The sequence below is a fragment of the Gopherus evgoodei genome, chromosome 7 (assembly GCF_007399415.2).
Source record: "Gopherus evgoodei ecotype Sinaloan lineage chromosome 7, rGopEvg1_v1.p, whole genome shotgun sequence".
Classification (NCBI taxonomy): Eukaryota; Metazoa; Chordata; order Testudines; family Testudinidae; genus Gopherus; species Gopherus evgoodei.
This window is the reverse complement of record NC_044328.1, coordinates 98,539,089-98,565,548: the sequence shown is the minus strand read 5'-3', so window position 1 is coordinate 98,565,548 and position 26,460 is coordinate 98,539,089. Positions and strand designations below refer to the sequence as shown.

Genomic DNA, 26,460 nt, shown 5'->3' with positions numbered 1-26,460 from the left:
GACAGTGCTTCACACACCACTTGTAAAGTCTAAGGCCTGGGTGTCTGGAATGAGGGTTGTATCCGGGGGCTGGGGGGAGTGGTCCAGGAGGGGACAAATGGATTGAGTGGGTGCAGCTCAAGGTGGGCACTGGGGATGGGTTAGGGATGGCCTTGTTTAGGGACATAGGGGGATTTTTGGATGGGGCTGTATTTCAGCCTGATTACAGGATAGATGGGATTGAGGACAGCTGGGCATGGCTAGACAGGGGCAGGGAAATGTGGGCATTGAGTGGGTTGGAGTTGCTGGGTATTGGGTAGGATAGGGGAGCAGGCTGCTCCCAAGTGCCAAAGCCCACCCTGAATGCTGATCTCTGCCATCTTTCCCAGGAGCTCCTGCAGAGCCAAGACTTCAGCAAGTTCCAGCTCCTGAAGCCCAAGCTGCTGGACGCAGTGGACGACATGCTGGCCAATGACATTGCCCGGCTCATGGTGATGGTGCGGCAGGAAGAGTCTCAGATGCCCACCCAGGCAGTGAAGGGTGGGGCCTTTGAGGGCACTATGAATGGGCCCTTTGGCCACGGCTATGGGGAGGGGGCTGGCGAGGGCATTGATGACATTGAGTGGGTGGTAGGAAAGGACAAACCCAGCTATGATGAGATCTTCTACACCCTCTCACCTGTCAATGGTAAGATCACAGGAGCCAATGCCAAGAAGGAGATGGTGAAATCCAAGTTGCCCAACACCGTCCTGGGCAAGATCTGGAAACTGGCTGACGTGGACAAAGATGGATTCTTAGATGATGAGGAATTTGCCCTGGCCAACCACTTGATCAAGGTGAAGCTAGAAGGGCATGAGCTGCCTGCAGAACTGCCCCCCCATCTTGTGCCCCCCTCCAAACGCAGACATGAATGACTCCCCAGCATCCTTTAAATGGAGGGGGAATGGGCAGCCAGATACCTGGATTTCAACCTCTAAGTCTGCTAAAGATCCACAACCCCTGAGAGCTGGTGGACAATTTGAATTTTGCTTCAAAGGGCACTGAACTTGCACCTTCCTTCCAAATGCCCTATCTATGGGAGTGATAAGACCTGAATGAAACCCTCATACATGTCATATTGTGCACAAGAATGATATTTTAATATATTCAAGGCTACATTTTTGTTCTTCTGTCATTTGGGTTGCTGCTCCAGGAGCTGCTAATGCAACTGGTTTGTCTTCCTAAGGTGTTGAATGAAAGGCTGTGTGTGGCAGGGCAGCATGGCTGAGCTGCAAACATCAGTTCAATCCCCCTGCCTGGGAGAACTGCTCACCATCAGCTTTACCCTTGTGCTGGGATGGCACAACTGTTCCCCCACTGTCTTTTTTTTATTTTTCTTTTTTTTTCTGAGGGAGTAGGCACTGTAACTTCCCATAGTGGTGAAGCAGTTCTAATTCTCTCTGGAACATGGTCCAAACACATCAGTTCAGTTCTCAGCTGACTTCCCCCATGTACAAAGCAGTTTTTATGCTAATGACCCAGGTGGTTGGTTTTAAGAGGAAGTTGGGTCACTTCTCCAGGGCTTCCTGATCTCCCCATACAAAAAAGTAAACAAGTTACTATTGGCTCTAGCTACCAAAAATGTAGACTACTAAATTGGAGAGGGGTTCTTAAAGGAACATGGACAGACCTCTCTGTGGTGGGGGAACCCTGGTGCTGCTTGTTGTGCCTTTCACTCCTGGTCTCTTACAGAAGACAGCAAGTCTCATACTTGCTTTGAATCCCACTCAGAGCCCTCACTTCCTTTTTAGACACCTCCTTCACTAACCTGGCTTGTCAATTTCACAATCACGCTTCCCAGAACTGAGATGTGGAATTTCTCAAACAGGAAGAGTCTATTCCAGAGGCTGCCTATTCCTTAAAATGCCACAGGTCTGATACCTCACCTCACTGTCCCAGGCCTTGTCTCATCGGTTGTTCCAGTGCAGACTACTCCCTCTGGCTTTGCCCTCTAATGTGCAAGGTATTGCCTAATCTGAGCCTGTTAATCCTCACCTTGTCACTGACACTTTGCACTGCATCACATGGTCAGGTGTTCACTTCTAACTCTTGTCTGTCTAGAAACATTCATCCTGGGAAGCCTTGGAATTAAACTCAATGTGGGGTAAAGACTGTTACTCTGGTAGCATGCTTCAGTCTGATGCTAGTGATGATCACTAAACTCAGCCTGTCTTTGTCAACCTCCAGGGCTAGATCTGGAACTGTTAGGAAAACTTGTTGGGAAAGGGTGGCCATGTTCCTGTTTCACTGCTGCACAGGCCATGATTGCAGTTCCTTAAGGTGCCTGAGTTTTTGGCCTTCTCTGTCAACTTCAGGACCCTGCCAGCAGCCCTCAAACAACTCATCTGCTTGCAATTTTAACCATTCTCTGTGCCAACACTGAGGACCTAGCCCGAGACTGCAGCCTTTAGGAGCACCTACAGTTAGGTGCACTGAATCCTTCTGGGATTGGGCACCCAATTTAGGCTGTTCTCAAACCTTCAAGAGGCAGAGAGCTTCCTGTGAAGCAATGTTATCACAGTCCTGGGAGAGGCCTAAAGGGTTTGCCTCAGAATCATCCTGCCAGGCTGTGAGATGGGGATGGTTAAAGTGGAACGCTCATGTGCCTTATTCTTGCGACTGTTGGAGTGGAGGCAACGTGCATAGATGGGTTTCTTAGTGCTTTCACAGGCAAGCAGCTAAAAATGCATTTTTTCCAGTGTTCCCTATCAGCTGCTTAACAGCCTGGCTCTGCCCAGTATGTACTTGGTTTGTGGGCTGACTCCACTGATGAAGAATCAAAATCTTTTTGGTATGTTGCCAGGGGAGGAGGAAGGTATTTCTGGCAGAGTCCATGTGATAGTCAAGAGACTGAAGCTCTGATACTTCAGGTAACTGGCTAGACTGTTCCCAGCTTCCTGGGCTTCTCCCTGTGGACTCCTGTGCCAAGGAAGTGTCAGACTTAAGGACGTGTGTGCCACATCTGTTAACTATGTATATTTACCTCCTGTACAATGAAGCAGTTCTCGGGGGGGGGGGGGGGGAAGGCCTCCCCCAGGCCTGTGCATCAGAAGAGGGAAGTTCTCTGTTTAAGCCTGTCTAAATCTTTTTTGAAACATTAAAATGTATTGGCAAGTTCTGCAGCTCCTGAGTCTGCATCCTGTCCTGGGAAATGCTGGGGAGGTGGCTTCTGAGTTTTGTTAAAGGGACTGCGCCACATCACAGATGGACCTGTGCTGCAAGAACTTCTACCAACATGGGGCTCCTGCAGGAGTATCTCCTGAGCTGGGGAACTGCTCTTCAGTGCAGGCCCAAAACACCAGCCTAAACTTGACCACGGACCCACATGTAGGAGGTGGCCCTAACATTGCGTGGCTTCTCTTCAGTGGGGGAAGAGGTGTCCTGTATATTGCTCCCTGAAAAGAGAAATGGGGTCAGCTGCCACTTAGTTTAACAGGTGGAAAGTTATCAAAAGGGGAGGGGGAGAAGGGACTCCACTAAAGTCAATGGCAGAGCTGGGAATAGAACCCAGCTGTCCAGAGTGATACCCTAACTGCTGAGATGCTGCTTGCAGTCTAGAGGAGGAGGAGGATTTGTCCCCTTCATCCACTTTACAGATGGGGAAACTGAGCCAGAGGGAAGCTGGGATTTTGAACCAAGGTATCTCGCCTGCCAGTCCAGGGCCTTTAACCACAAGGCTACCTAGCCTCTCTCTAGTGCAATGTACCCCATGGGGAAATGCTTATCCCTTAAGCACAGATAACTCTGCTCCTGAATGCAGCTGTTGTACCATGTTCCAGCCCCTGTAATGAGTGAAGACTCCACTGGGTGAGAGCAGTAAGGGGAATGGGGAAGGGGATACAGAGCTGGAGGGAAGAATTGAGGTGTGGGGAAACCTGATAAGATGAACAGGAGCTGTTGAGGAGCAGGCTCTGGCATAGCTGTGGGGTTGAGGGGTAGGAGTGCAGGAGCTTGGGAGGGACAGACATTGGGCAGTGTCTGGTTGCAACCAAACAGTAGCTATTGAGTCTGTCTAGAGGAGGAAGCTGCTGATGCTCTGGACCTTCAGGGCATCTTCCTGGTGTGATTAAGGGCATGTATAGACATGCCCATACCCTTCCTGTCCCACAGCTTCCCTCTCTTCCCAGCTGGTGGAGGGGATGGGATTTTCCTATGAGACCTGTTCTGCTGCATCCTCAGTGGGCTTCCCTGGGCCTGGTCCCAGAATGTTGATCCTTTCAACACCCAAGCTCCTATTGTTACCAATTGTCCATTCTAACAGGTGGCTGGCAGGCTGTGTGTAGGGAGGATGGGCTGCTATGCAGTGGGGCAGTGTCTCCCTCTTCCTGGAGAGGGCATAAAGTTTCCCTCTATCAGAGGGAAAGGATTGACTCTCTCCTTAAGGTGAGAGTTTGCATGCAATGGTGTGGGGGGGGGCAGGGGAAGCATGGCAGAGGGAGAAGCTTGCCTCCAGGGCTACTGCTGGAAGGAATGGGTTGGGGGAGTAGTGGCACCAGCGTTGAGACTTAGTGAATTCTGTGGGTGGGAAGGGTGGAATGTGGGAACAAGTGGTGGAGGCAGCATGTAATGAGACTGGATTCTGCTGTGTGGGATATAGAAAGGGAGGAAGGGTGGGATGCCACTGCCCTCTGCTGGGTGGAATGGATACTGCAGTTCCAAAAGCCCTGTAGAGCCAGTATCCAAGAGTGGAGACTCCTGGTCAAAGCTTAGTCATTTAAGAGCTGCAGGATCTGAGTCCTGCCATCCTTGGCATGCACCCTTGGATGCTGGAGTTCAGCTGGAAGTGCCTTTTTGTGCCCCCTGCTGCTGAAATGCAGCTGCCATTTGTCTGCAGGGAATTAGTTTTAGGGCCTGGTATTAAGCAGGGGGGAGGGGGTTGTTTGGCACCAGCAGCCCTGAACAACTTGGGGTGGGGGATATGTAAGGTGCAGCATGTGGCAGGGTTTAGAGGCCCACTCTGCCTCAGTTGGGTCTTTTCAACTGAGGGAGGGTAGAATCCAGGATTGGGCCCTCCCAGTGGGTGCAGTACAATCAGGCCCTTTTATTTTTAATGGAAGTGTTGAGTGGGGGCAGACCTAGAGAGGGGAGGAAGATGGGCGAGCATGATCTCACCCCTCTTGACCATCTGGCAGCAGACAGTTCACATGTTCTCATGGTTTCCATGTAAGTGCAGGTTAAACAAAATGCTTTGTGGGAATGTCAGTTTCACCAACTGTTGGAGTGGAGGGATGTGGGGAGTCACTCATTGAGACTCCCATATTCTAACTGTTTAGACTTTAAAATTTTAAATAGATTCTATTGTAACTTTCAACAGGCAGTACAGTATATGTATTATGCTCATATTAGTCAAAGTCCTTTCACTTTTGAGCTGAATCGTATGTTGATGTTCCTGAATCAGACTTCTATTTTGTGGGAAACTTTTTTGCAATTTCAGCTTTTTTGCCTCCATTTGGAATGGGGAAGGGGGGGAAGCTTTGTGAATGGTGGAATTTTATGCAGAGGGGAAGTTCTTAGAGGTATTTTCACTGATTTGGTGAGGTCACTTCCTAGACTAGGACTACCCCTGTATTCTCTATGCTGGGAATAAGTGTGCGGGGGGATTCCTGCTCAAGACTGGATTGCGTCTACAATCCAAAACAGCTAGTGAGTTGCTGTAGGATAAGAACTTTCAATGTGCCTTTAACCCCTTCCCTGCTGCTGACTGCCACCTCCTGTCAGCTGAACTGAGTCCATGTGTGTGAGAGAGATTCTTAGCCCTTTGTAGGGAATCTCAGCTCTGTGTGTGGTGTGGAGGAGGGACACAATCATTAGATCAATCTTTGCAGCATGTGCTGTGAGTTGGGTAAGTATGATTATTGGTGGGAGAGTGGCTTGCCTGAGGACAAGCAGAGTCTGGTGAAAGTAGGAATAGAACCCAAAGTCCTGACTCCCACCCCTGTGCTTTCGCTATGAGATGTCATCACCTCCTGGCCTGGCACATGCTGTCTGGGAAGGCTGTACAGTGTTTTGGATCAATGAGCTGTGTGGGTCCAGCATCAGTTGGTGCTGCTCTAGCATGAGGCCCTGTCTCTCATTTCTCCTAATGACTGGGCACAGCATTCGTTGGTAGCTTTCTGCTGCAATGGCCTGACAGCAGGGAGAAGTCTGTCTTCCTTGACATGCCAGCTGGGAGAGGGATGGAGTCTGAGCTTGGAGTCAACCCTTGAGCTTCCTTGGTTTAGCTTGGTCTTAGCCCAATAACCTGCCTTTAATTCAGTCATCCAGCAGGGGGTAGTGTTGCTTCATGTAAGTTGCTTCCTGCCCCTCATCCCTGCCATGGCCTCTGCTTAAACTGTATAAGGAAACATCACTGCTGTTGGCCTATGCAGCTTGGTGTGATGGGGGACCCCAGTCAGGTTGGGGAGAGCAGTCTATGGAGCACTTGGCAGACTAAGGGGCCCCAGTCTCTGCTGTGACCTCTAGGTGCTTTCACAACATAAAAGGGAAGCCAGCATGGCCAAGAGGCTAGTAGAAGGGATTGAGATCAAGGACATCTGGGTTCTATTCCTGCCTCTGCCCTGGGAGAGCTTGAATGAGTCCTCTCCTCTCCCCTCCCCTCCTTACCCAACATGGCTGTTACTCCTCCCGCCTTTTGTCTGTTCAGACTGCAAGCTCTTTGGGGCACAGGGTCTATGCAGTAGATGGCATGCTAGGGGCACTGATCTAATATGCACATGCCATGGTGGGGCATCAAGTGCCGGTTGGTGCCTCTGGGCTAGTGATTCTCAGTCTATTTACCATGGTGAGCCACATATGCAGGTCTGTCTTAATCTGTATGGCTCTGAGACTGTCACATGAGCTGCAAATGTGTGCTGGTTGGGCTGCAAGTGGAGAACCACTGCTCTAGGCCCTACTGCACTGCTGGTGGAAACCCACACTGCATAATGTGGGCTCTAGCCACTATCCTAATGTTGCTAGAGAGGGCTGCATTGCCCTTAATATCTTAACAGCGACCCTGCTTCTTCCCAGCGTGGGGGAGCTGAGAGGGGACTGCCTGAGACCCTCCACTTTGCCTCCAGCCACAGATTGGTCACAGTCAAACACCAATCTCTTTCAGTGCCTCCTGACCTGGTGTGATGAGTTTTCTGGATCAAATGGACATAGTGTACTTAGATTTCCAGAAAGCCTTTGACAAGGTCTTTCACCAAAGGCTCTAACATAAATTTAGTTGTCATGGGATAAGAGGAAAGGTCCTTTCATAGATTGAGAACTGGTTAAGACAGGGAACAAAGGGTAGGAACAAATGGTAAATTCTCAGAATGAAGAGGGGTAACTAGTGGTGTTCCCTATGGGTCAGTCCTTGGCCCAATCCTATTCAACTTATTCATAAATGATCTGGAGAAAGGGGTCAACAGTGAAGTGGCAAAGTTTGCAGATGATACTAAACTGCTCAAGATAGTTAAGACCAAAGCAGACTGTGAAGAACTTCAAAAAGATCTCATAAAACTAATTTCATTTGCCATTTTGTTGCCCAATCACGTAATGTGGATAAATGTAAAGTAATGTACACTGGGGGTGGGGGAGGGAATAACCCCAGCTATACATACAATATGATGGAGGCTAATTTAGCTAAAACTAATCAGGAAAGAGATCTTGGAGTCATTGTGGATAGTTCTCTGAAGACATCCACGCAGTGTGCAGCAGCAGTCAAAAAAGCAAACAGGATGTTAGGAATCATTTTAAAAGAATAGAAAATAAGATGGAGAATATCTTATTGCCATTGTATAAATCTATGGTACGCCTACATCTTGAATACTGTGTAGAGATGTGGTCTCTATCTCAACAAAGATATACTGGCACTAGAAAAGGTTCAGCGAAGGGCAACTAAAATGATTAGGGGTTTGGAACGGGTCCCATATGAGGAGAGATTAAAGAGCCTAGGATTTTTCAGCTTTGAAAAGAGAAGACTAAGGGGGGATATGATAGAGGTATATAAAATCATGAGTGGTGTGGAGAAAGTTAATAAGGAAAAGTTCTTTACTTGTTTCCACATATAAGAACTAAGGGCCACCAAATGAAATTAATGGGCAGCAGGTTTAAAACAAATAAAAGGAAGTTATTCACACAATGCACAGTCAACTTGTGGAACTCCTTGCCTGATGAGGTGGTGAAGGCTAGAACTATAACAGGGTTTAAAAGAGAACTGGATAAATTCATGGAGGTTGAGGCCATTAATAGCTGTTAGGATGGGTAAGGAACAGTGTCCCTAATCTCCGTCAGCGGGTGGGGATGGATGGCAGGAGAGAGATCTCTTGATCATTGCCTGTTAGGTTCACTCCCTCTAGGGTACCTGACATTGGCCACTGTCAGCAGACAGGATACTGGGCTGGATGGACCTTTGGTCTGACCCAGAATGGCCATTCTTCTGTCTCGTTTGGGTTGCCAGTGAGGAAGGGGTCTATCTTAGCCTGGCCCTGGTGGGGTTGGCCTAGCTCCTCCAGGCTGAGCAGAGGTGGGGAGAACAAGCATGTGCCATACCTCTCATTCCATCTGCCTCTTTTTCATGCTAAGCTTAATCTCTCTTTCTCCCCCCCTCTCCCTCTGTTTTCTTTCTGTTCTCTGCTCTCCTGTCGGTCCATCCACCCCGGCCCCGGCTGGCTGTCACTCCTCACCTCTTCATCCCTTCTCTTGAGCCAGCCTTCCCCGAGACTGTCCTTGTTTTCAGCTTTGCCTCTCCAGGCACCCCCCTCCCCACCCTCTCTTTTTTCCATTGGCCGTCCTCCATCTATCCAGCCCCCCCTACTTGCGCCCGTCTCTCCTGCCATCTGTCCATTCCTCCCCCTACACACCTTCCTTCCCTCTATTTCCCCCCCCCCCTCCCCCGGCTCCTGTCTGTCCATCCGTCCTCCAACCACATCCGTCGGTCTCCCTCCATTCCTCCTCTTGTGGTCTTTGCCCCGCTTTCCCCTTCTCTCCCTCCCCAGCCCTGGGGGCGTGGAGCTGTCAGAGCACATCTGGCACAGCTGGCCCCGCCCCTTCCCCACCTGGCCCAGGTGTCGGTAGCTCCCTCCCCATTGGGGGCCGGCCGGCAGGGGCGGGGCCCGGGCCCGGGCTGCGGGGAGTGGGGAAGGGCAGGCAGGCAGCGAGGCTGGAGCGGCTGGAGTGGGGCAGCATGTGCAGCCCGGTGGAGCGGCGCCTGGCCGGGCTGCGGGAGCTGCTGCAGGGGCCTGGGCTCGAGTCACTGCTGGACGTGCTGCTGTGCCTGTACCGGGAGTGCAGCGGCGCCCCCCTGCGGCGGGAGCGCAGCGTGCAGCAGTTCCTGGAGTGGGGTGAGTCTCCTGCCCCCAAAGCGCCATGCAATGGGGGCTGGGCGCTAGAGTCCCACGTGTTAGAGGAGGCTGCCCCCTCATAGCTCTTGCAGTGAAGGAAAGAAGCCTGTCCTGTAAGCCCCCCGCCCTGTGCAATTAGAGGGGAGCTGTAGGCTGTGGGGGCTGCCCTCAGGATGCAATGGGAGAGCTGACCCTGGGGTGCAATAGCAGGATATACCGCCACCTAGTACTCTGCAATGTGGGGTGGGATATTGGAAAGTCAGGAAGGGGAGAGGACTTGCCCACACCAGGTGTGATGGCTAGGGGTCACCCATTACACAAGGTGGGGGATCCCTGTGGTGGGTGGGGGCAAGGCAGGAGTGGCTGTGCCTGTGTGCCCCCACCCCGTTCACGAAGGGGCAGGGGGAGGAAACAGAGGTGCAAGCATGTAGCACAAACTCTCACACTGCTCCCTGCAATGCTTACCCTACCTCCTGCCCTTTCTTCCCTGGGTCTGTGCTGATCGAGAAAGTAGCTGCTTTTATTTATATGAGGAAGTGGGCACTAAATGACCCACTGGGGACAAGTCTGAGACTTGGCAAACCCATTCATTCAGCCCCATCAAGCAGTTGGCTTGAGTCTGGATCACTGCTAGGTGCTTGGGGCTTGTCAATACAAGGAAGCTATTCTGAAATAAGGTAGGGTGTGAATTTAAAGCACAATAGTTATTGTGGAATAGTTCACTCTTACTCTGGACTAGCAGTGCTGGTCAATCGCCCTGTGCCACCCTGGCCTTGCAGGGCTCTTGTCATTACAGTATCAGAGTCTCTCAGTCTGGCTGGCTTATATTCAAAGCATCTGTTGGCTAGCGAACCACTTACAAATGGGGCAAACTAAGGCAGAGAGGCTGTAGTGTGTTGCCCATAGTGAGACAAGGAGTCAGTGGCAGAGCCGGGGATAGAACTCAGGTCTCCGGAACCTTAACCACAAGTCCAGATGTGCGGCACTGCTTTGGAGGACGGTGATGGATTGAGAGGTCCCTCTCATGCTCCAGATCAGTGTACAAGTATCTTCAGAGAGAGGAAACAGCAGGTACTAAAGGGCTCTTTAATTTCTAGCTGTTGGTTCTTATTCTACTGTTCTCCACTAGATTAGTCAGAAACATTCAAGTTAGAGTTAAGACTCCAGTGTTTCTCAGGGACCAAACTCTGAAAGCAAGGGGGGGGGGAGGGATACTCCATGTCTTGATGTCACCCGCTCCAAACTGGCTGCCCAGCTGGAAGGTGCTCCAGTCAAACGTAGATTCATAGACTCCATGGCCTAAAGGGAATGTTGTGGTTATCTGGTCTGGCCACCTGTATAGCACAGGCCAGAGAACAGCCCCAGTATCATTCCTAGAGCAGCTGTCTAAGAAAAACATGAGTGATGGGGCTCAGTACAGGGATAACTGCTGTGGTATTCTCTGGCCTGTGTTAGACAGGTGGTCAGACTCGGTGGTCTAATGGTCCCTTCTGGCCTGAATCTGAGTATTCTTGTCGTAGTGTGGCAGGAGCTCCATTTTAGTTCAGGCTGAGACATTCTTGCTGTTTTAACAGCCAGTTTTTTCTAAGTGCTCAAAAATCCACCTGCTGTCTTTATTTAAAAATACAGAATACTTGGCTCTACCCATCCAGCTGTGTTCTTATGGAGCCTTTGCTGTAGCATCTGGCCACCTTTCTCACAGAAGGAAACCTACACATTTGATACCAGAGCCTGTAAAAAGCTTGTAAATTTCCTGTTTGGCCCATTGCTACCAGTATATTGGCTCCTAGGAAACTGGTCCCTCTCATGCTCCACATACAGAGTGAATGATGGGAGGGCTCAGTTTTTTCCAAAGTGCATAAGGATTTCTGGGTGCACAAATGGAGACCTTCCTTAAAGGAGCCTGATGGAAGGGGTCCATTTAAGGCACATCCAGTTGGGCAGCCCCCAAATAACTAAGTGGCGATTTGAAGCTGTTTTGTTAACAAAGGAAGGTCCCTGCCCCAAAGCTTGGTCTAAACAGAGGAAAATAGGACAGGGGAGGGATGCTGCCAAGTGCAGAACTTTGGTTCTGAGAGTCATTTGTACATTTACTGCAATGGGTTGGCCGCAGCATCGCCAATGCTTGGGGGGGGGGGGTCTTTTTCTGTGTCCTGCCACCTACTGCCAATCTCTGAAGCCCCAGAGCTACATTCATTTGCACCAGCTGTGGATCTGTCCCCAACTCTGGCTGAAGCCTGTAGGTCCTAGTAAAGAGTGCATTGTAGTTCCATGCTCACTCCAGTGGAGAATGGCTGCTCTTTCACCATAGACCAAGCCTCCTGAGATAAGTCGATCAGCTAATAAATGAGAGGGAGAGGGTAAATCAGGATCTTCTGGCCTCATAGCACAAGAACAAGGGCCGACAGTGAAGTCTGAAGGTAGCAGTAAAGACAAGTGCAAAGCACTACACTTTGAGAAGGAAAAAAACAAATGCACAGCTATAAAATGGGAAATAGCTGGCTAGACAGTGGTACTGCTGGAAAATAATTTGGGGGTCGTAGTGGATCACAAATTGAATGAGCCAACAGTCTGGTGCAGTTGTGTGGGTTTTTTAAAAAGCTGATATTATTCTGGGGTGTATTGTATGTAAGACCCAGGAGGTCATTGTCCTGCTCTGCTTGGCACTGGTGAGGCCTCAGCTGTAGTGCTGTGTCCAGTTCTGGGGGCCAGGCTTTAGGAAAGATGTTGATAAACTGGAGAGAGTCCAGAGAAGAGCAACCAAAATGGTAAATGTCTTTAGAAAACCTGACCTGTGAGGAAAGGTTTAAAAACAAAACAAAACCTGGGCATCTTTCGTATTGACAAAAGACTGAGTGGGGACCTAAGTCTTCACCATCCTCTTTAAAACAGCCCTTAACGTATCTGATCAGTTGTTCTCCATGTCCACTAATGGTAGGACAAGAAATAATGAGCTTAATCTGGAGCAAGGGAGATTTTATTTCAAACATTAGAGCATTTTTTCCTAACTCTTAGGGGAGTTGAGCTCTGGAACAGGCTCTGAGGAAGGTTGTGGAATCCACATCACTGGAGTTAAGAACTGATTGCAACAAACACCTATCAGGCATGGTCTGGGTTTACTTGATCCTGCCTCAGTGTTGGGGCTGGACTTGATGACGCCTCGAGGTCCCTTCCAGCCTGACATTTCTATGACTTTATGAAACTTGCACCGGATTAAAGGATAGAGTACTTCTTTTAGACTATGGTACTTGCTGCCACAGGAAGTCACCGAGGCCAAGAATTTACCAAGCTTCCAAAAAGGATTGGACAGGTTATATGGATAACAAGAATATCCAGCTATAGTTAATGTTAGCAAAGTTTGGCAGGGCTATTAAACCTCAGGCTTCAGGGTTTAAACTCATCTTTTTTTAATTGATTACTAATCAGGAGGAGACCTTCACTGGGAATATATTATCCTACATCAGCTCCCTCTGGTGTTCCTGCATCTTCCTCTGAAGCATTAGAGGACGGTGTTTTTGTATTGCTATAGTGCCTATAAGTCCCAGTCATGGGCAAGGTGCAGTACAAACACTAAACAACTCTATTCCTGCTCCCAAATTATGATGATCCGAGTTCTGGGTTAGACAACCCTCTGGTCTGAGCTAGTCTGGCAATACCTATTTTCCCAGGTCTAACCCCTGAGTCTGCCCCTCCCTTGTAAAACTGAGGCTGATAATTCAGCAGCTGCAAAGGGTGGGTGATGACATTTCGTTAGCTAATTGTAAAGTGCTGTGTTCTCTCCTTCCACTCCCTGAGAGCTGGTTTGCAGGAAAACAGGAATCTCTGTGCTGTGAGTTTGCATCCACTCCCACTGCTTACGTGTATTCTCCATGCTGGGAGTGATTTATGCTGCAGGAATGAAGATTGGAGGGAGGCGGGAGGGAATGATCCTGCTTCCGTGTTCTTTGTTTTTGTTTTAAGTCCTTTCTTCACAAGTGAAAATGTGGGAGAGATTCAAAATGAGAAGACATGACTCTCTGCCCTCCTCCTGTGTTAACGTGAGAGCCGCATCAGGCCCTAATGTCTTGCTGTGTGGGCGTCTCTACCCCATTTGCAATACCATTGCTCTAGCACTAGAGTGACTGAAATTTGGGATTTCTGCTTTGCAGGACATGTCAGACTTGCTGAAAACTGTTAATTTTAGAAATACGGAAACACTGTTTTCAAAATGTAATACCTATCTCAGCAGGTCCTCAGGGGAAACTGACATGATTCTTGTCAGTTTCACTCTGCTCTCAACTGAATGACAGGTGACACTAACCTGAATCATGTGAGCAGCTGCTGAGGACCCTGGGGATTGTATCTGCCCTGGTTCTGGGGACCCAGGACTTCCAGCTTACCAGGTCAGCTGGTTCCCTTGGCTACCTGGGGAGCCAGCTGCCCCAAGACACTGGCTAATAGTAGGGAGCCTGAAAGTCCTGGCAAGAGAGAGCTGAGCCAGAAGGACACATTGTGGTTCTCTAGTCCGATTTCTGTATATCCCAGCTTCTAGGATGTCTCTGAAGTAACTCCTAGTTGAACTAGGACTGCTCTGTTAGAAATACATCTTGTCTTGATTTAAACGTTGCCAGTGATGGTGAATCCACCACAGCCCTTGGTTAATTATCCTGTCTGTCAAAACAGGCACCTGGTTTCATTCTAAATTAGTCTTGCTTGTGCTTCCAGCCCTTGGGTCATGTTCGACCTTCATTGGTTAGACTGAGGAGCCCATTTTCAAATTAGGATTCCTCATAGCGGTACTGCTAGACTGGGACCAAGTCATCCCTTCACCTTCTCTTTTGTAATCAAAGCCGAGTGAGTGCCGGGGCTTTAAGGGATGTGTGATAAGTTGTGAAAATGCCTCCAGTTGTTAGACTATTTCTATCCATAATAGATCTGTCTTCATGCATACTGCAGTCAGACCCAGCAGCCTTAGTCATAGATCAAGACGCATTGTGCTAGGTCAGGGATAGGCAACCCAAGACACGAGTGCCGAAGGCAGCACACGAGCTGATTTTCAGTGACACTCATACTGCCTGGGTCCGGGTCCTGGCCCTGGTCCGGGGGGCTCTGCATTTTAATTTAATTGAAGCTCCTTAAACATTTTTTAAAACCTTATTTACTTTACAAACAATAATAGTTTAGTTAATGTATTATAGACTTGTAGAAAGAGACCTTCTAAAAACATTAACATGTATTACTGGGATGCAAAACCTTAAACTAGAGTGACTAAATGAAGACTTGGCACACCGCTTTTGAAAGGTTGCCAATCCCTGCGCTAAGTTCTGTACAAACTGAACAAAAGACAGTCCTTGCCCCGAAGAGCTCACACTCACGCTAGTCTGGCTCTGGCCCAGCAGCCTGCTTCTGGTTATTTTAAAGGCGTGTGAGTGAATTTTCGGAAAACCTCAGGTTAGTCAAAAACAAGCTCTTCTGAAAGGTTCAGGCCAGTGGCCTCCTTCCTCGGGCATCTTAAGTTCTCCCCTGTAAATAACTGACATTTTCCAAACAGGTTTCAGAGTAGCAGCCGTGTTGGTCTGTATCCACAAAAAGAACAGAAGTACTTGTGGCACCTTAGAGACTAACAAATTTATTTGAGCATAAGATTGGGGGAGCGGGGGCAGGGAGTAGGGGTGGGCCAGTTGCAGCCCAGACCCCTGCACTGAAATGGGGGGAGATGTCCTGTTCCATCTGACTAAGAGCATGGGGCTGTCCTTGTGCTAGACGCTGCCCAGACCTGCCTGCCAACAGAGGTATGTCCCCATGGCGCTAGGTTCTGTGCAGCCTCCTATCGAGAAGCACTTCCTGCCCCAGAGAGCTTCCGGTCCAAGCAGAGTTCATAATTAATGAATTTTCCAGTCCAGAAAGGGGTTGTTATAATCTAATTGGGCTGCATGCAGCACCCTGGCTGGAACACCTGCCGCTTCCTGTGTTGAGCCAACAGGCTGGGGAGGGACCCAGATCTAGCGCATTGGGGCAAAACATCGAGGCTTGATTTAAAAGCTCTGCTGGTGACGGAGGAATCCCCCTTTCCCTGGGTCTCCAACAGACAATTTGCTTCTGCATTCCCAGAGTGAATTTTAATTCCACTCCCAGCTGCTGGTTCTTCAAACCCTCTCTCTGGGTTAAACTGGGGCTCATTTGCCCTCCCAGTTGAGAATCGTTCTTAGTTTACCAAGCCATTGTGGATGGAAGACCTGGTCCCTGAAAGAGAGGGGTGTCATCACCGGGCAAGCAAGGGGATGAGGCATGTTAAACACATGCAGGAGTGGAGGCTTCAATCGGCTAAAGAAAAACATAGTTGTACAATCTTATTACTCAGGCCTGGCCTACGCACAGATGTCGTACTGGTGGTTGTGGGGGTAGGTGTGAGAGAGACGTACCACGACATCAGCTAGCGTGGATGCTCTTTCATAGAGCTTAAGGCGAGAAGGGACAATGAGGTCATCTAGTTTGATCTTTGGTGTATCTCAGGCCCTTTTAACTTAACCCAGCCACCTCTGTACTTTAGTGCATTTCAGTCCTTGGGCACCTGACCCCTTGTGAGCCCTGGGCCCGGAACAGGAGAGACCACCAGTGCCTGTTTCCCTGCCATAACAGAGGCCTGAATGAGGCCTAGATGATCCCAGCAGGTGACCCCCATCCTATGCTGCAGAGGAAGGCACACACACACACCCCGGTCCCTGCCAATCAGATGTGGGAGAAATTCCTTCCCAATCCGAAATCTGCTGATCAGTAAGAACCTGAGCATGGGAGCAAGATCCACCACCAGGCCTCAAAGCCAGCGAATTCTGTGGACCACCTCAGAGCCCTAGTTTGACTTGTGTCCCGTCTCTAGCTGTAGCTGATCTTCGATCTGTCAGCGGAAGGTGAGAAAATCCCAGCTACATTTGGCCAATTGTGCAATGGAAAAAAATTTCCTTTTCTATTCTGCAGGTGCCCCGTGCCTTAGATTGGTCTATCTTATTCCCCCTCCTGTGTGGCAGTGGTTTTCAAGTTTTCTAGGCTGTGTACCCTTTTCCAAATGGAGTCTACTGTATACCCTCATCTGATAGGGTCATAAAATACCTACAATTCCATTGCCAAGTCTTAATAAATGTGTTGTCCACCATTACAGGAATCTTTGCACATATCCCTGGTGAGAACTCCTGTCGCTAGGTTTACACGTGCCCCAGTTTGAAAGCCACTGTTCCATGAGAATAATTGTCCTAGTATATATATATTGATTAGAGTAAAACTCTGGCTATGTCAAGTGCATTGTGCCACTTTAACTAGAGCAGCATTAAAGTGATACAACTACTATATGCAGACAAGGGCTGAAAGCGGGGGTAGTCAATAGGTGGGCTCCAGGCTGAATCCAGACCAGCAGATACTTTTGGACGGACTGTGAAATCTTGTTGTTTACTTATGATCGTTATTGGGTTTTTATTATTTTCTCTGGTGTCTGGACCTTGATGAAAAAATAATTGACTACCCCTGGCTTAAGGAGAAGGCACATGCTCTAGGCTAGTAATTGAGACAGCTGGGTTCTAATCCTGCCTCTGCCACTCCTGTAATACACAGCATGGAGTACGCTCTTGTTCAGTGTCTGCTTGATGTAGAGAAATAACAGGAAAACCACATATTGTGTCTCCTAGCGCAATAAGGAAATTGGCCACAGTAGCTTGTCCTCCCTGTGTGTGTGTCTGCTTCAATCTTCAGCAGATTTTGGGGTGGTTTTGTTTTAAATTTGTTTGGAAGAACAGCAATTTTAAATTGATCTAAAAAAATCTTTGAGGGAGGGACCATCTCTTGTTCTGTGTCTGGACAGTACCAGACACAAGGGTCCAGGTCCATGAGTGGGGCTCCTTGTTACTGTTGCGATACATATAATAATCTAAATATTGCTTCCTTGGCTCCTTATTTGACCAACCTCTTGAGATCTCCAGCAGCCTATAGAATCACCCAGTGGAGACAAGACTTTGCTTTTTCTACCACAGTAATACACCAGAAAGGGATCTGAGAATCGCAATCATCCAAGGCAGCATCTCCCTGCGTGCCGCCTGCCACTCCTGTCTGAAATGCTCGGCTGTACCAGCCTTTTTAAAAAACATCTATGATGTAATTCTTACCTCTGCTGGCTCTTCTTGCGAGGCAGTGGAAATAGGATTACTCACGCTCCCCAACTGCACAGGACCCGTTTTTCAGGTTTAGGCGCTGGCTGCGTTAGGTAAAGCACTTCATCTTGCTGTAGGAGCCAACAACCTCAGAAAACCATGCCTGATACTTGGCAGGAAATTACCTTTTATTTTTTGTTAAGTTAATCAATCATTTTAGCGGCAGGGCATATTCTCTGTGGGACCACAGCAGATGCTTGTGTGACTAACTTGAAAGGAAACGATTGATTTCAGCTCATGATCTGTATTTCAGAGATGATCGGCTGTTTAAAAACAGCTTTTGAAATCACTTCATTTTTACTGCACCTTGGTTTGTATGACAGCAGGGGCTGGAAGCCCTGTGAGACGAGGAAGGGGGCCCTGATGTGCCAGGCACTGCACAGACCCTGATCCAGATGCAGAGGGGTGGGAGAGGCATTATGGCAGGTGCATGAGCAATAGTAGTAAGGTACAGCCAAAAGATGCCGACCAAGATCAGGGTTCCCTTACGACATGCACATTATTAATAGTACTGTGGTAATGCCCAAAGGGTCCCAGTGAGAGCAGGGGGCCATTCTATGATATGCAGTAGTAGTATGATACTGCCATGTTGCTCTAACTCAGACTAAGGGGCCTGCTGTCAGGCCAGGTGGTGTCCCCTGGCTGAGACTGAGGCCCATTTATGGCATCTGTATCATTGCTTGCACTACAGTTGGGCCCAAAGGAGATCCCTTGGTGTGGGGAGCCCTGCACACACCCAAAATCCCTTGATTGTTTTGTTTTAATGCCTTCTCCTAGGTAAGAGTGACACATACTCCATCTCAAAGCCAAGCCAATGATGGCTTTCTGGTGAAAGCACTGCACTAACCTGCAGGACACCTGGCTTCAAGGGCTGGCTCTACTGCACAGTTCTTGGGAACCCTCAGCCAAGTCACTTCATCTGTGCCTCAGTTTCCCTTGTCTGTAAAATAGGGATGGCTTATTCACCCCATCTGCTTGGACTGTGGGCTCTTCAAGGCAAGGCTGGTCTCCCATTGTGTCTGTGCAGCACAGCTTGAGGGGGTCAGGGATTTTCCCCAGATCTTGGTCAGGGGTGTGTGTGCAGCATTTGGCACAGCTAGGGCCCCCAGATCTTGGTTGGGGAAGGGGGAGGATGTCTGTGCAGCACCTGGCCGCCCAGGTGCACAGGGCTGCCCAGAGGATTCAGGGGGCCTGGGGCAAAGCAATTTTGGGGGGCCCCTTCCATAAAAAAAGTTGCAATACTATGGAATATTATATTTTTATGGGGGCCCCTGCAGGACCCGGGGCCTGGGGGAAATTGCCCCACTTGCACCCCCCACCCCTCCAGCAGCACTGCTGCAATACAAACATCTCCCTGTACCTTTTGCTATCAGTGAGTAACTGCCAGGGCTGAGTGGGGATGATAGCTACTAAATTAAAAAAAAAAAATAGCACAAGTGTCAACTGTGTGTGCGTGTGTGTTGTTCCTGTCGTCAGGGTAACCTGGCTGGAATCTTGGTTGGCAGGTAATTTTTGGATCCAGCACTGCCTGTTGATTTCAGAGGGCTCGCTTTGTGTCGAGTGATTGACTGGTAAAAGAACTGAGGCTTCCTGCCAACTCTTTTAAAAAGGGACACTACCAATTTTTTTACCATCGCCCGTCCAGCTCCGGCTACATCAGTTGGATGTCTCAGATGGGTGTTAGGGCTGTTTTTTGTTTTCCTTAGGGTCCAGAGTTCACTGTTGAAGTAGTTGGTGTGAGATTTTGTGTGTGAGAGAGAAAGAGAGAGAGAGAGAGAGAGAGAGAATAGAGCTAGTGAGAGTATATGTGTGGTTAGCTGGTGTGTGTGTGTGTGTGTGTGTAGCTGGTGTGAGAGCGTGTGTGTGGGTAGCTGGTGTGTGTGTGTGTGTAGCTGGTGTGAGAGCATGTGTGTGGATAGGTAGTGTGTGTCTGTGTGTGTATATAACTATGTAATGGGTGGAGTATGGCCATGTGCATGTATGTATGTATATACACAGCTGGTGTGAGAGCGTGCACATGTATGTACTTCACTTTCCCCACCACAGCAGAAAGGGTAGGTAAAGGGTGTATAACTGGGGTATCTGTGGTATGGAATCCTCCTCCTTAATGCAGGTCAGTGCAGGAAGCCCTGTGTTAAGACACCATCTTGCAGCTCTGCTGAGCGTGCACGCTGGGATGGCAGCATCAAGCCTCGAGCTGTTAAATGTCTCTTGAAGGGGGTTGTTAATGATCAACTGTACAGAGCAGGGCAAATGTGAGTCACACTGGAACCTGTTGGCTTGGGGCTCGGTCATTGGGGCTCTCACAGGAGTCAGTGCTGCTCTTATGAGTCAGGACTCTGCCAAAACCTCTAACTTAACCGCTAACAAGATGGCAGCTGTAGCGGCTCACTGCCCTAGGATGCATTTGGTTAGTCGGAGAGTCATTGTGGCTTGAAGAGTAAGTGCAGAGAAGGGAGAGGGAAATGGAGCTGTGGTTAAAATACAGGCCGGGAAGTCAGCGCTCTAGGTTCATTCCATCCCTAGTTGCACCAGAGAGTGGGGCCTACTCTTTAGGGAAGCGGGAGTGGGAATCAGGACTTCTGGGTTCTATTCCCAGCATGGGAGGGGATGTGCGTGGGGCAGCAATTTGTGGTTAGAGCATGAGATTAGATACCAGGGGTGTGGGGTCTAGTGGTCAGAGCAGGGGGCCTGGGAGCGAGGACTCCTGACTTCTCTTGCCATCTTTCGGATAGTAGTCTAAGCACAGCAGCAGGAAGAAGGGTGGTCTTGTGGGTAAGTCACACAGGCATGTTTTCAGTTCCTTGCTCTGCCACAGGCTTCTTATGTGGCCTGGGGCTACTCAGTCCTCCTCTCAGCATCTGTTTCCCCATTGGTGAAACACGGAGAAGAATCCTTCTTTTGTCTAGGGAGAGCATAAAGTCCTGGGGGCAGGAATGGCTTGATGCGACTCAGAGGCCCTGATCTTGGGGGATGATGGGGGCTAATCTTTGTTGGAGGCTGTCTGTGTAACAGGGTCCCTAATTTCAGTGGTGGCCATCCATTGAGTGAATGGGAATCTCTGCAATGCCCAGCGTGATGGGGGAGCACCAATCTTGGTGAGGGCTGCAATGGGCTAGCGTAATACTGATCGTACAGGAAACCCCACTCCCTCACATGCCGCCTCAGCCTTGTGACTCACGGGGGAGCATGTATGTCAGCTCTCTACTTCCCAGTAATAATGATAAGCCAAGAATGAATTGGCTGGTCTGGCCGGACATTCCAGCACCATGATGCAGGAGCTTTGTTGACCTGGTGGAGAACTTTTCAATAACTGAATGGCTGTTAAAGGAAGCTGCGCAGCTGTAGCAAGGGGGAGACCTGGAACTATTTTATCGACAGCTTCGTTGACACCCAAAAGGGTGTAAGTGAAGGCGTGAATTTTAACCAATACAGTTATGCTGGTTTAGCCTCACGTGTGTTGTCTGGTTAAAAAGGATGTTGAAAAATCAGTGTGTGTGGAGAAGAGCCACAACAACGACCCAAGGGCTGCAGAAAAGGCCAGCCAGTGAGAGCAGACAGAAAATCAAGAGGTGACTTGCTCACAGGGTAGAGCACCTGCATGGGAGTGGGGAATCCCAGATACTAAAGAGCTCTTTAGCAGAGAAAGATAGGGCAAGCTCCCATGGCTGGAAGTTAAAGCCAGACATGCTGCAATTAGAAACAAGGCAGCAATAATTCCCTATGAAGGTGATTAGCCACTGGAAGTGGTGGAGTCTCAGTCTCCTGATGTTGCCATGTCCTGTCTGGCTGCCTTACTGGAGGATGCTTTAGCCAGACACAAGTTATTGGGCTCGGTACATGGGGACCAAGTGGGGGAAACTCTCTGGTCTGGGATATACAGGTTAGATGACATGATCTTATGGTCCCTTGACGGCTGTGAAGCTAGACACGCATGTTCTAGTAGAAGAGGAACTTTTTTTCAGGTTAGTTAATGTCACTTGGGAAGGAGTTTAAATCTAAACCTCAAATGCCACTTTTGTGCTATGTGTCCCCATGGGGATTGTACATTATGACTAGACTGATAAACTATAACTGGTAAAGCTTTCCTGGTTGGATAAGGCCTAAGGAACAGGATGCTGATGGTGAAGAGACAGGAAGTGCTGTCTAATGGTTAGATCTGGGAGGCTGGACTCTGGGGTTCTCTGGGAGGTGTCTAATGGCTACAGCAGGCAGAGTGGTAGTCAGGACTCTTGGGTTGTATTCACAGTTCTCTCTCCTGCATTGTCAGCTACAACACACAGATGCTGCTGCCACCAGCAGTCACTCTAGAGAGGTTTTCCCAGCCCCATGCCTCAGTTTATACTGATTATTTTCCTTCCTCTAATGGATGTCCTGCTAGGCTGTAAAGGGCTCTGATCCTCCGCGAGAAAGGCGCAGGGAGAGTTCAAAGTGTGAGTTAGCAATGTTTGTCCTTCCGTGTGCAAGGTAATGGGGGTAAAGCAAGCTGGTTGTGAAACTAACGCACCTTATTTTTATATAGCATCAGTGATGCAAACAGTGTCTCAGGCCAGGTCCTCCGAGCTATTTAGGCAGCTGACCCCTAATGGGGAGGATCTGGGCCTCAGTGCTTCAGAGAGGGGTGTGTGTGTGTGTGTGTGTGTGTGTGTGTGTGTGTGTGTGTGTGTGTGTGTGTGTGTGTGTACACAAAAAGTAAGAATGAAGGAGGAGGGGAAGCGTGGCCTAGGAGCTAGCCCTTGGCCTGAAATGCAAGAAACCTGGTTCCAGTTCCCAACTCAGCCATTGACTTCCTCTGTGACCCTAGGCAAGTCCCTTCCCCTCTCTGTGTCTTCACTTCCCCATCGTGCCAGGCACTGCACAGACCCTGCCAGAGATTGGGGCCCCATTGTGACAGGCGCTGCACACAGTGAGACACAGTCCCTGCCCTGCATAGCTCACAGTCTGAATGGACAAAGGGTGCAGTATTCAGAGGGGGAACCTGTGGCCCAGAGCAGGGAAATGATTTCCTTAAGGTCATGCAGGGAGGCCATGGGTAGTGCTGGGTAGAGCTGGTAGTGCTGGGAAAGCTGCAGGGGCTTCACTTAGGGAAAGTGTTACGTTATACAGCTCTAGTTACTCCAGCATAACCAGCATGGGAAAGGATGTACTGCTGGTTAGCAGGCTGGGCTGGGACTTAAGTTGCGTATCTAAGGCACCAGTCTGAACCCAGGTTGCAGACTGGGTGCCCTAACCTACTTCAGATGTCCTGCATCCTAATTCAGCTGCATAAGCCTATGGCTGTCCTTTGCCGGAGCTGCCCACCTGCGAGATTTTAGCAATGTTCCTCAGGCACAGGCAGGGCTGTGGTTTGCTCTGCACTTGCCAGCAGGCCCCGGCTTCATGCCCCTCCTGACCTCAGAGAGCCACTCATTAACATGCTGCACAGTGCCCAGGGGTGGGTGTTGGGCGTGCCCCATGCCCAAGCATCCTGTCATCTTCTCTGCGCCTGCTGCAGAAATCCACAGCCCGGCACAGACACCAGGGACTGAGAGACACCTACCGGCCTGGCTGGAGGAGGAGAACTGATCATAGGGCCTGTGGCTGCAGTTAGTAACTCGGCAGTGAAGGAGATGTAGGACTTGTCTAAATGGGAAAGCTGCAGGGGCTTCACTTAGGGAAAGTGTTACGTTATACAGCTCTAGTTACTCCAACATAACCCGCATGGGGAAGGATGTACCACTGGTTAGCAGGCTGGGCTGGGACTTAAGAGACCCACGTTGCTTGCCCTGCCATGGCCTTCCTATGAGATGTAGGGCATGTCACTTAGCCACTCTGTGCCTCAGTTTCCCCACCTGTGCAATAGGGATAACAGCATTGTGCTCATAGGGATGTTGTGAGGATGAAGGCATTGAAACTGGTTAGGTGCTCAGATATTACGGAGATGGGGTCAGACAAGCAGCGGCGGCTCCAGGCACCAGTGCTCCAAGTGCATGCCTGGGGTAGCATGCCAGTCCCTGCGAGGGCAGCAGTCAGACTGCCTTTGGTGGCTTGCCTGTGGGAGGTCTGCTGGTCCCACGGATTCGGCAGCAATTTGGCGGTGGCGGCTATACCGAAGCTGTGGGCCCAGCAGACCTCCCACAGGCAAGCCACTGAATCCGCGGGACTGGGAACCTCCCCCAGGCACGCCGCTGAATCCACGGGACCGCGAACCTCCCGCAGGCAAGTCACCGAAGGCAGCCTGCCTGCCGTGCTTGGGCGACAAAAAAGCTAGAGCTGCTGCTGCAGACAAGGACACTAGTAAATCTTGTCTTGCCACAAAACTACTTGTATGTAAGTAAGCACACAGGTGTCCCAGGGTGCAATGTTCCACTGATGGGCTTTCTGCATTCTGGAGTTTTTCACATGGTGGGTCTTTGGCTCTCCCATGAGTCCTCTCCAGCTATCCCATAATGCATCTGGTTTTCATGAGCCAGTGCTGTTTTCAAACAGCTGCTGTCTTGTTTTCAAACTGCAAAGAGAAAGCATCGCAATCCAGGCGATGCTAGGGGTTAACCATAACCACTAGGGATTGTACCAGTACAATGATATCAACTAAACAAATCACACCCTAGCAGACATAATTATATAGTACCAGGGCACAGTCTGGGTGGAGACCATGCCTTCTGTTGGTAGAAGAATGGCTTTTTTGGGATTAGCTTAAATCCCTTCCCAAGAAACCAAAACTAAACCAAAAAAGGTCACTCATCCCAGAACGAGTGTCCCCACATCGGGGGTTACAGTGGTAGAACTATATTGGTTTTAATTCATACTTGATCTGATACTGACACACCTTTCCCACAGACAACAAGATAACACCTGAAGTTGTACTTGTGCTGGTAAAAATACACACACAAGCCAGGGAATTTTGAGTAGAAGTAGAGAGGTCATATTACTTCTGAATTTGGCACGGGTGCGGCCGCTGCTGGAATACTGCTTCCGGTTTCAGGGACTACAGTTCAGGAAGGATATGGATAAATTGGAGAGGGGTAAAAAAAGCGCCATGAGAATGATTATAGTGAGAGACATCAGGGGCTTAGTCTGTTTAGTTTAACAAAGAGACGGTTAAGGGGGAACTTGGTCATAGTCTGTAAGAACCAACATGGGGAAGGGAATAGAAATCGGATAATAGAGAGCTCTTCAGTCTGGTGAGATCCAGTGGCTGGAAGTTGAGGCTAGGCAAATGCAGGCTAGAAATAAAGTGCAGATTTGTAACGGTGAGAGGAACTAACCATTGGAAAAACGGCCCAAGAGCGGTGGTGGACTGTCCATCACTTACCATTTTAAAATCAAGGTGGGATGTATTTCTAACAGATCTACTCTGGTTTGAATGGGAATTATTTCAGGGAAGTTCTTTGGCCTGTGTTATGCAGGAGGTCAGACCAGAAATATGATCACAGTGGTCCCTTCTGGCCTTAGGGTCTATGTATCTAATATTGCCCCCTCCCCATTGCCCCCTTGTGCCTCCTAATGCTGCCCCTGCCACCCCTGTGCTCCCCACCAGTCAGGACCCACATGGTCCTTAGAAATGGGTTTAACTACACTGCTGTAAATTCACTCTTTTAAGCTTAAACTGGTGTAACTGTCAGGGGTGGCTCCAGGCCCCAGCACGCCAAGCACATGCTTAGGGCGGCAAGCCATGAGGGGCGCTCTGGCATGGAGGGGGTCAGAAGAGATCCATGAGAGAGATTAAACGAGTGGGAGCTCTGTATACCAAAGAGAGGGTTAAGGGGTGGCTGGAACCGATGTGGGGAACAGAAATGTGATCACAGAGGGCCCTTTGATTTGCAGACAAAGGTCTAATGAAATCCAGTGGCTAGATAAGAGTCCAACTGGAAATAAAACATTTAACTGTGAGGGAAATTAACTCTTGGAACGCCTCACCCAGGGTGGGGGTGGATCCTCCAGCACTGGCAATTGGAATTCCAGATGGGAGGCTTTTCTGACAGATCTGCTCTGGTTCAAACAGGGAATTAATTAATGCAGGGATGCTCCATGGTTGGTGCTAGACTGGAGGTTGGACCTGGTGATCACAACGGTCCTGTTTGCCCATGGAACCTATGAATCTAATGCTGCTCCCTCCTCATTGCCTCCACGGCTTTTAATGCTGCCCCTGCCTGCCCCCCTAATTCTGTGTCTCTGGTCCCTCCTTCTGCACCCCAGCACCTCCTGCTCCTAACCCCCCTCGTCTCTCAGCAGCCTCCAAATCTACTCTGTAGGGAGCGTCCCTGTGTGTGTGGCTGAAGCAGAGAGGCTGTTTGTTTTTTCTTTACACTACTGGCGCCTGTTCTTCTGTGACTCAGCTGGCACCTGCCCCAACGTGCCCGGGCACTGGCCGTCTCTCCTATCGCCCCACTGGGGAGCTGGACTCCTCCCAGTGCTAGGTGCGCCTCCAGAACATGGGGGAATAGAACCCAGGTGTCTCGACTTCCAGCTTCCCCATTATTCTAACCCCCTAGATCCTACTGCCCTCATAGAGCTGGGGAGAGAACCCAGGAGTCCTGGCTCCCAGTCCCTGCTCGCCACTGTTCTAACCCCTAGATCCCCGACCCTCACAGACCTGGTGCTAGAACTCAGGAGTGGGGTCTAGCTGTGGGAACGGGGCGCGGGGCTGGATGGGGATCAGGTCTCCTGGGATTGATCGCCAGCTCGAGGTGCGGGGGTGGTGTCCAGTGGTAGGAGCAGGGAGGGCTGGATTGCAGTATGCTGGTCAGTAGAGCTGAGTCACTGCTGCCCTCTGCTGGCTGGCATCAGGCCTGCTCAGCTGTGTGTCATCAGCTCCGTACTGCTAGGGGCTAATGGCAATTGTCCATTAGCTGAAGAACGCAGGATTTTGGCAGCAGGAGGAGCTGAGCTGTCTCCTCGCTGCCGCTGCAAAGTGCTGAGTGGCCTCAGCATGCCAAGCCGCGTTATTGTTAGATATTGGTGTGACGGGCCCTCATGTG

The 26,460-nt window shown here is 49.7% G+C and overlaps 2 protein-coding genes across 2 annotated transcripts in view; both read left to right on the top strand.

The window, feature by feature from the left end:
* EHD1 (EH domain containing 1) overlaps positions 1 to 3,140 on the top strand; it is a 31,685-nt gene extending 28,545 nt beyond the window's left edge. The window contains exon 5 of the mRNA XM_030569500.1: positions 369 to 3,140. Within this exon, the coding sequence (XP_030425360.1) occupies positions 369 to 893 (525 nt within the window). The 3' untranslated portion in view covers positions 894 to 3,140. The remainder of the gene's footprint in view (positions 1 to 368) is intronic.
* A 6,029-nt stretch (positions 3,141 to 9,169) lies between these two features.
* The window catches only part of CDC42BPG (CDC42 binding protein kinase gamma), a 58,482-nt gene continuing 41,191 nt past the window's right edge, over positions 9,170 to 26,460 (top strand). Inside the window, exon 1 of the mRNA XM_030570754.1 lies at positions 9,170 to 9,326. Within this exon, the coding sequence (XP_030426614.1) occupies positions 9,170 to 9,326 (157 nt within the window). The remainder of the gene's footprint in view (positions 9,327 to 26,460) is intronic.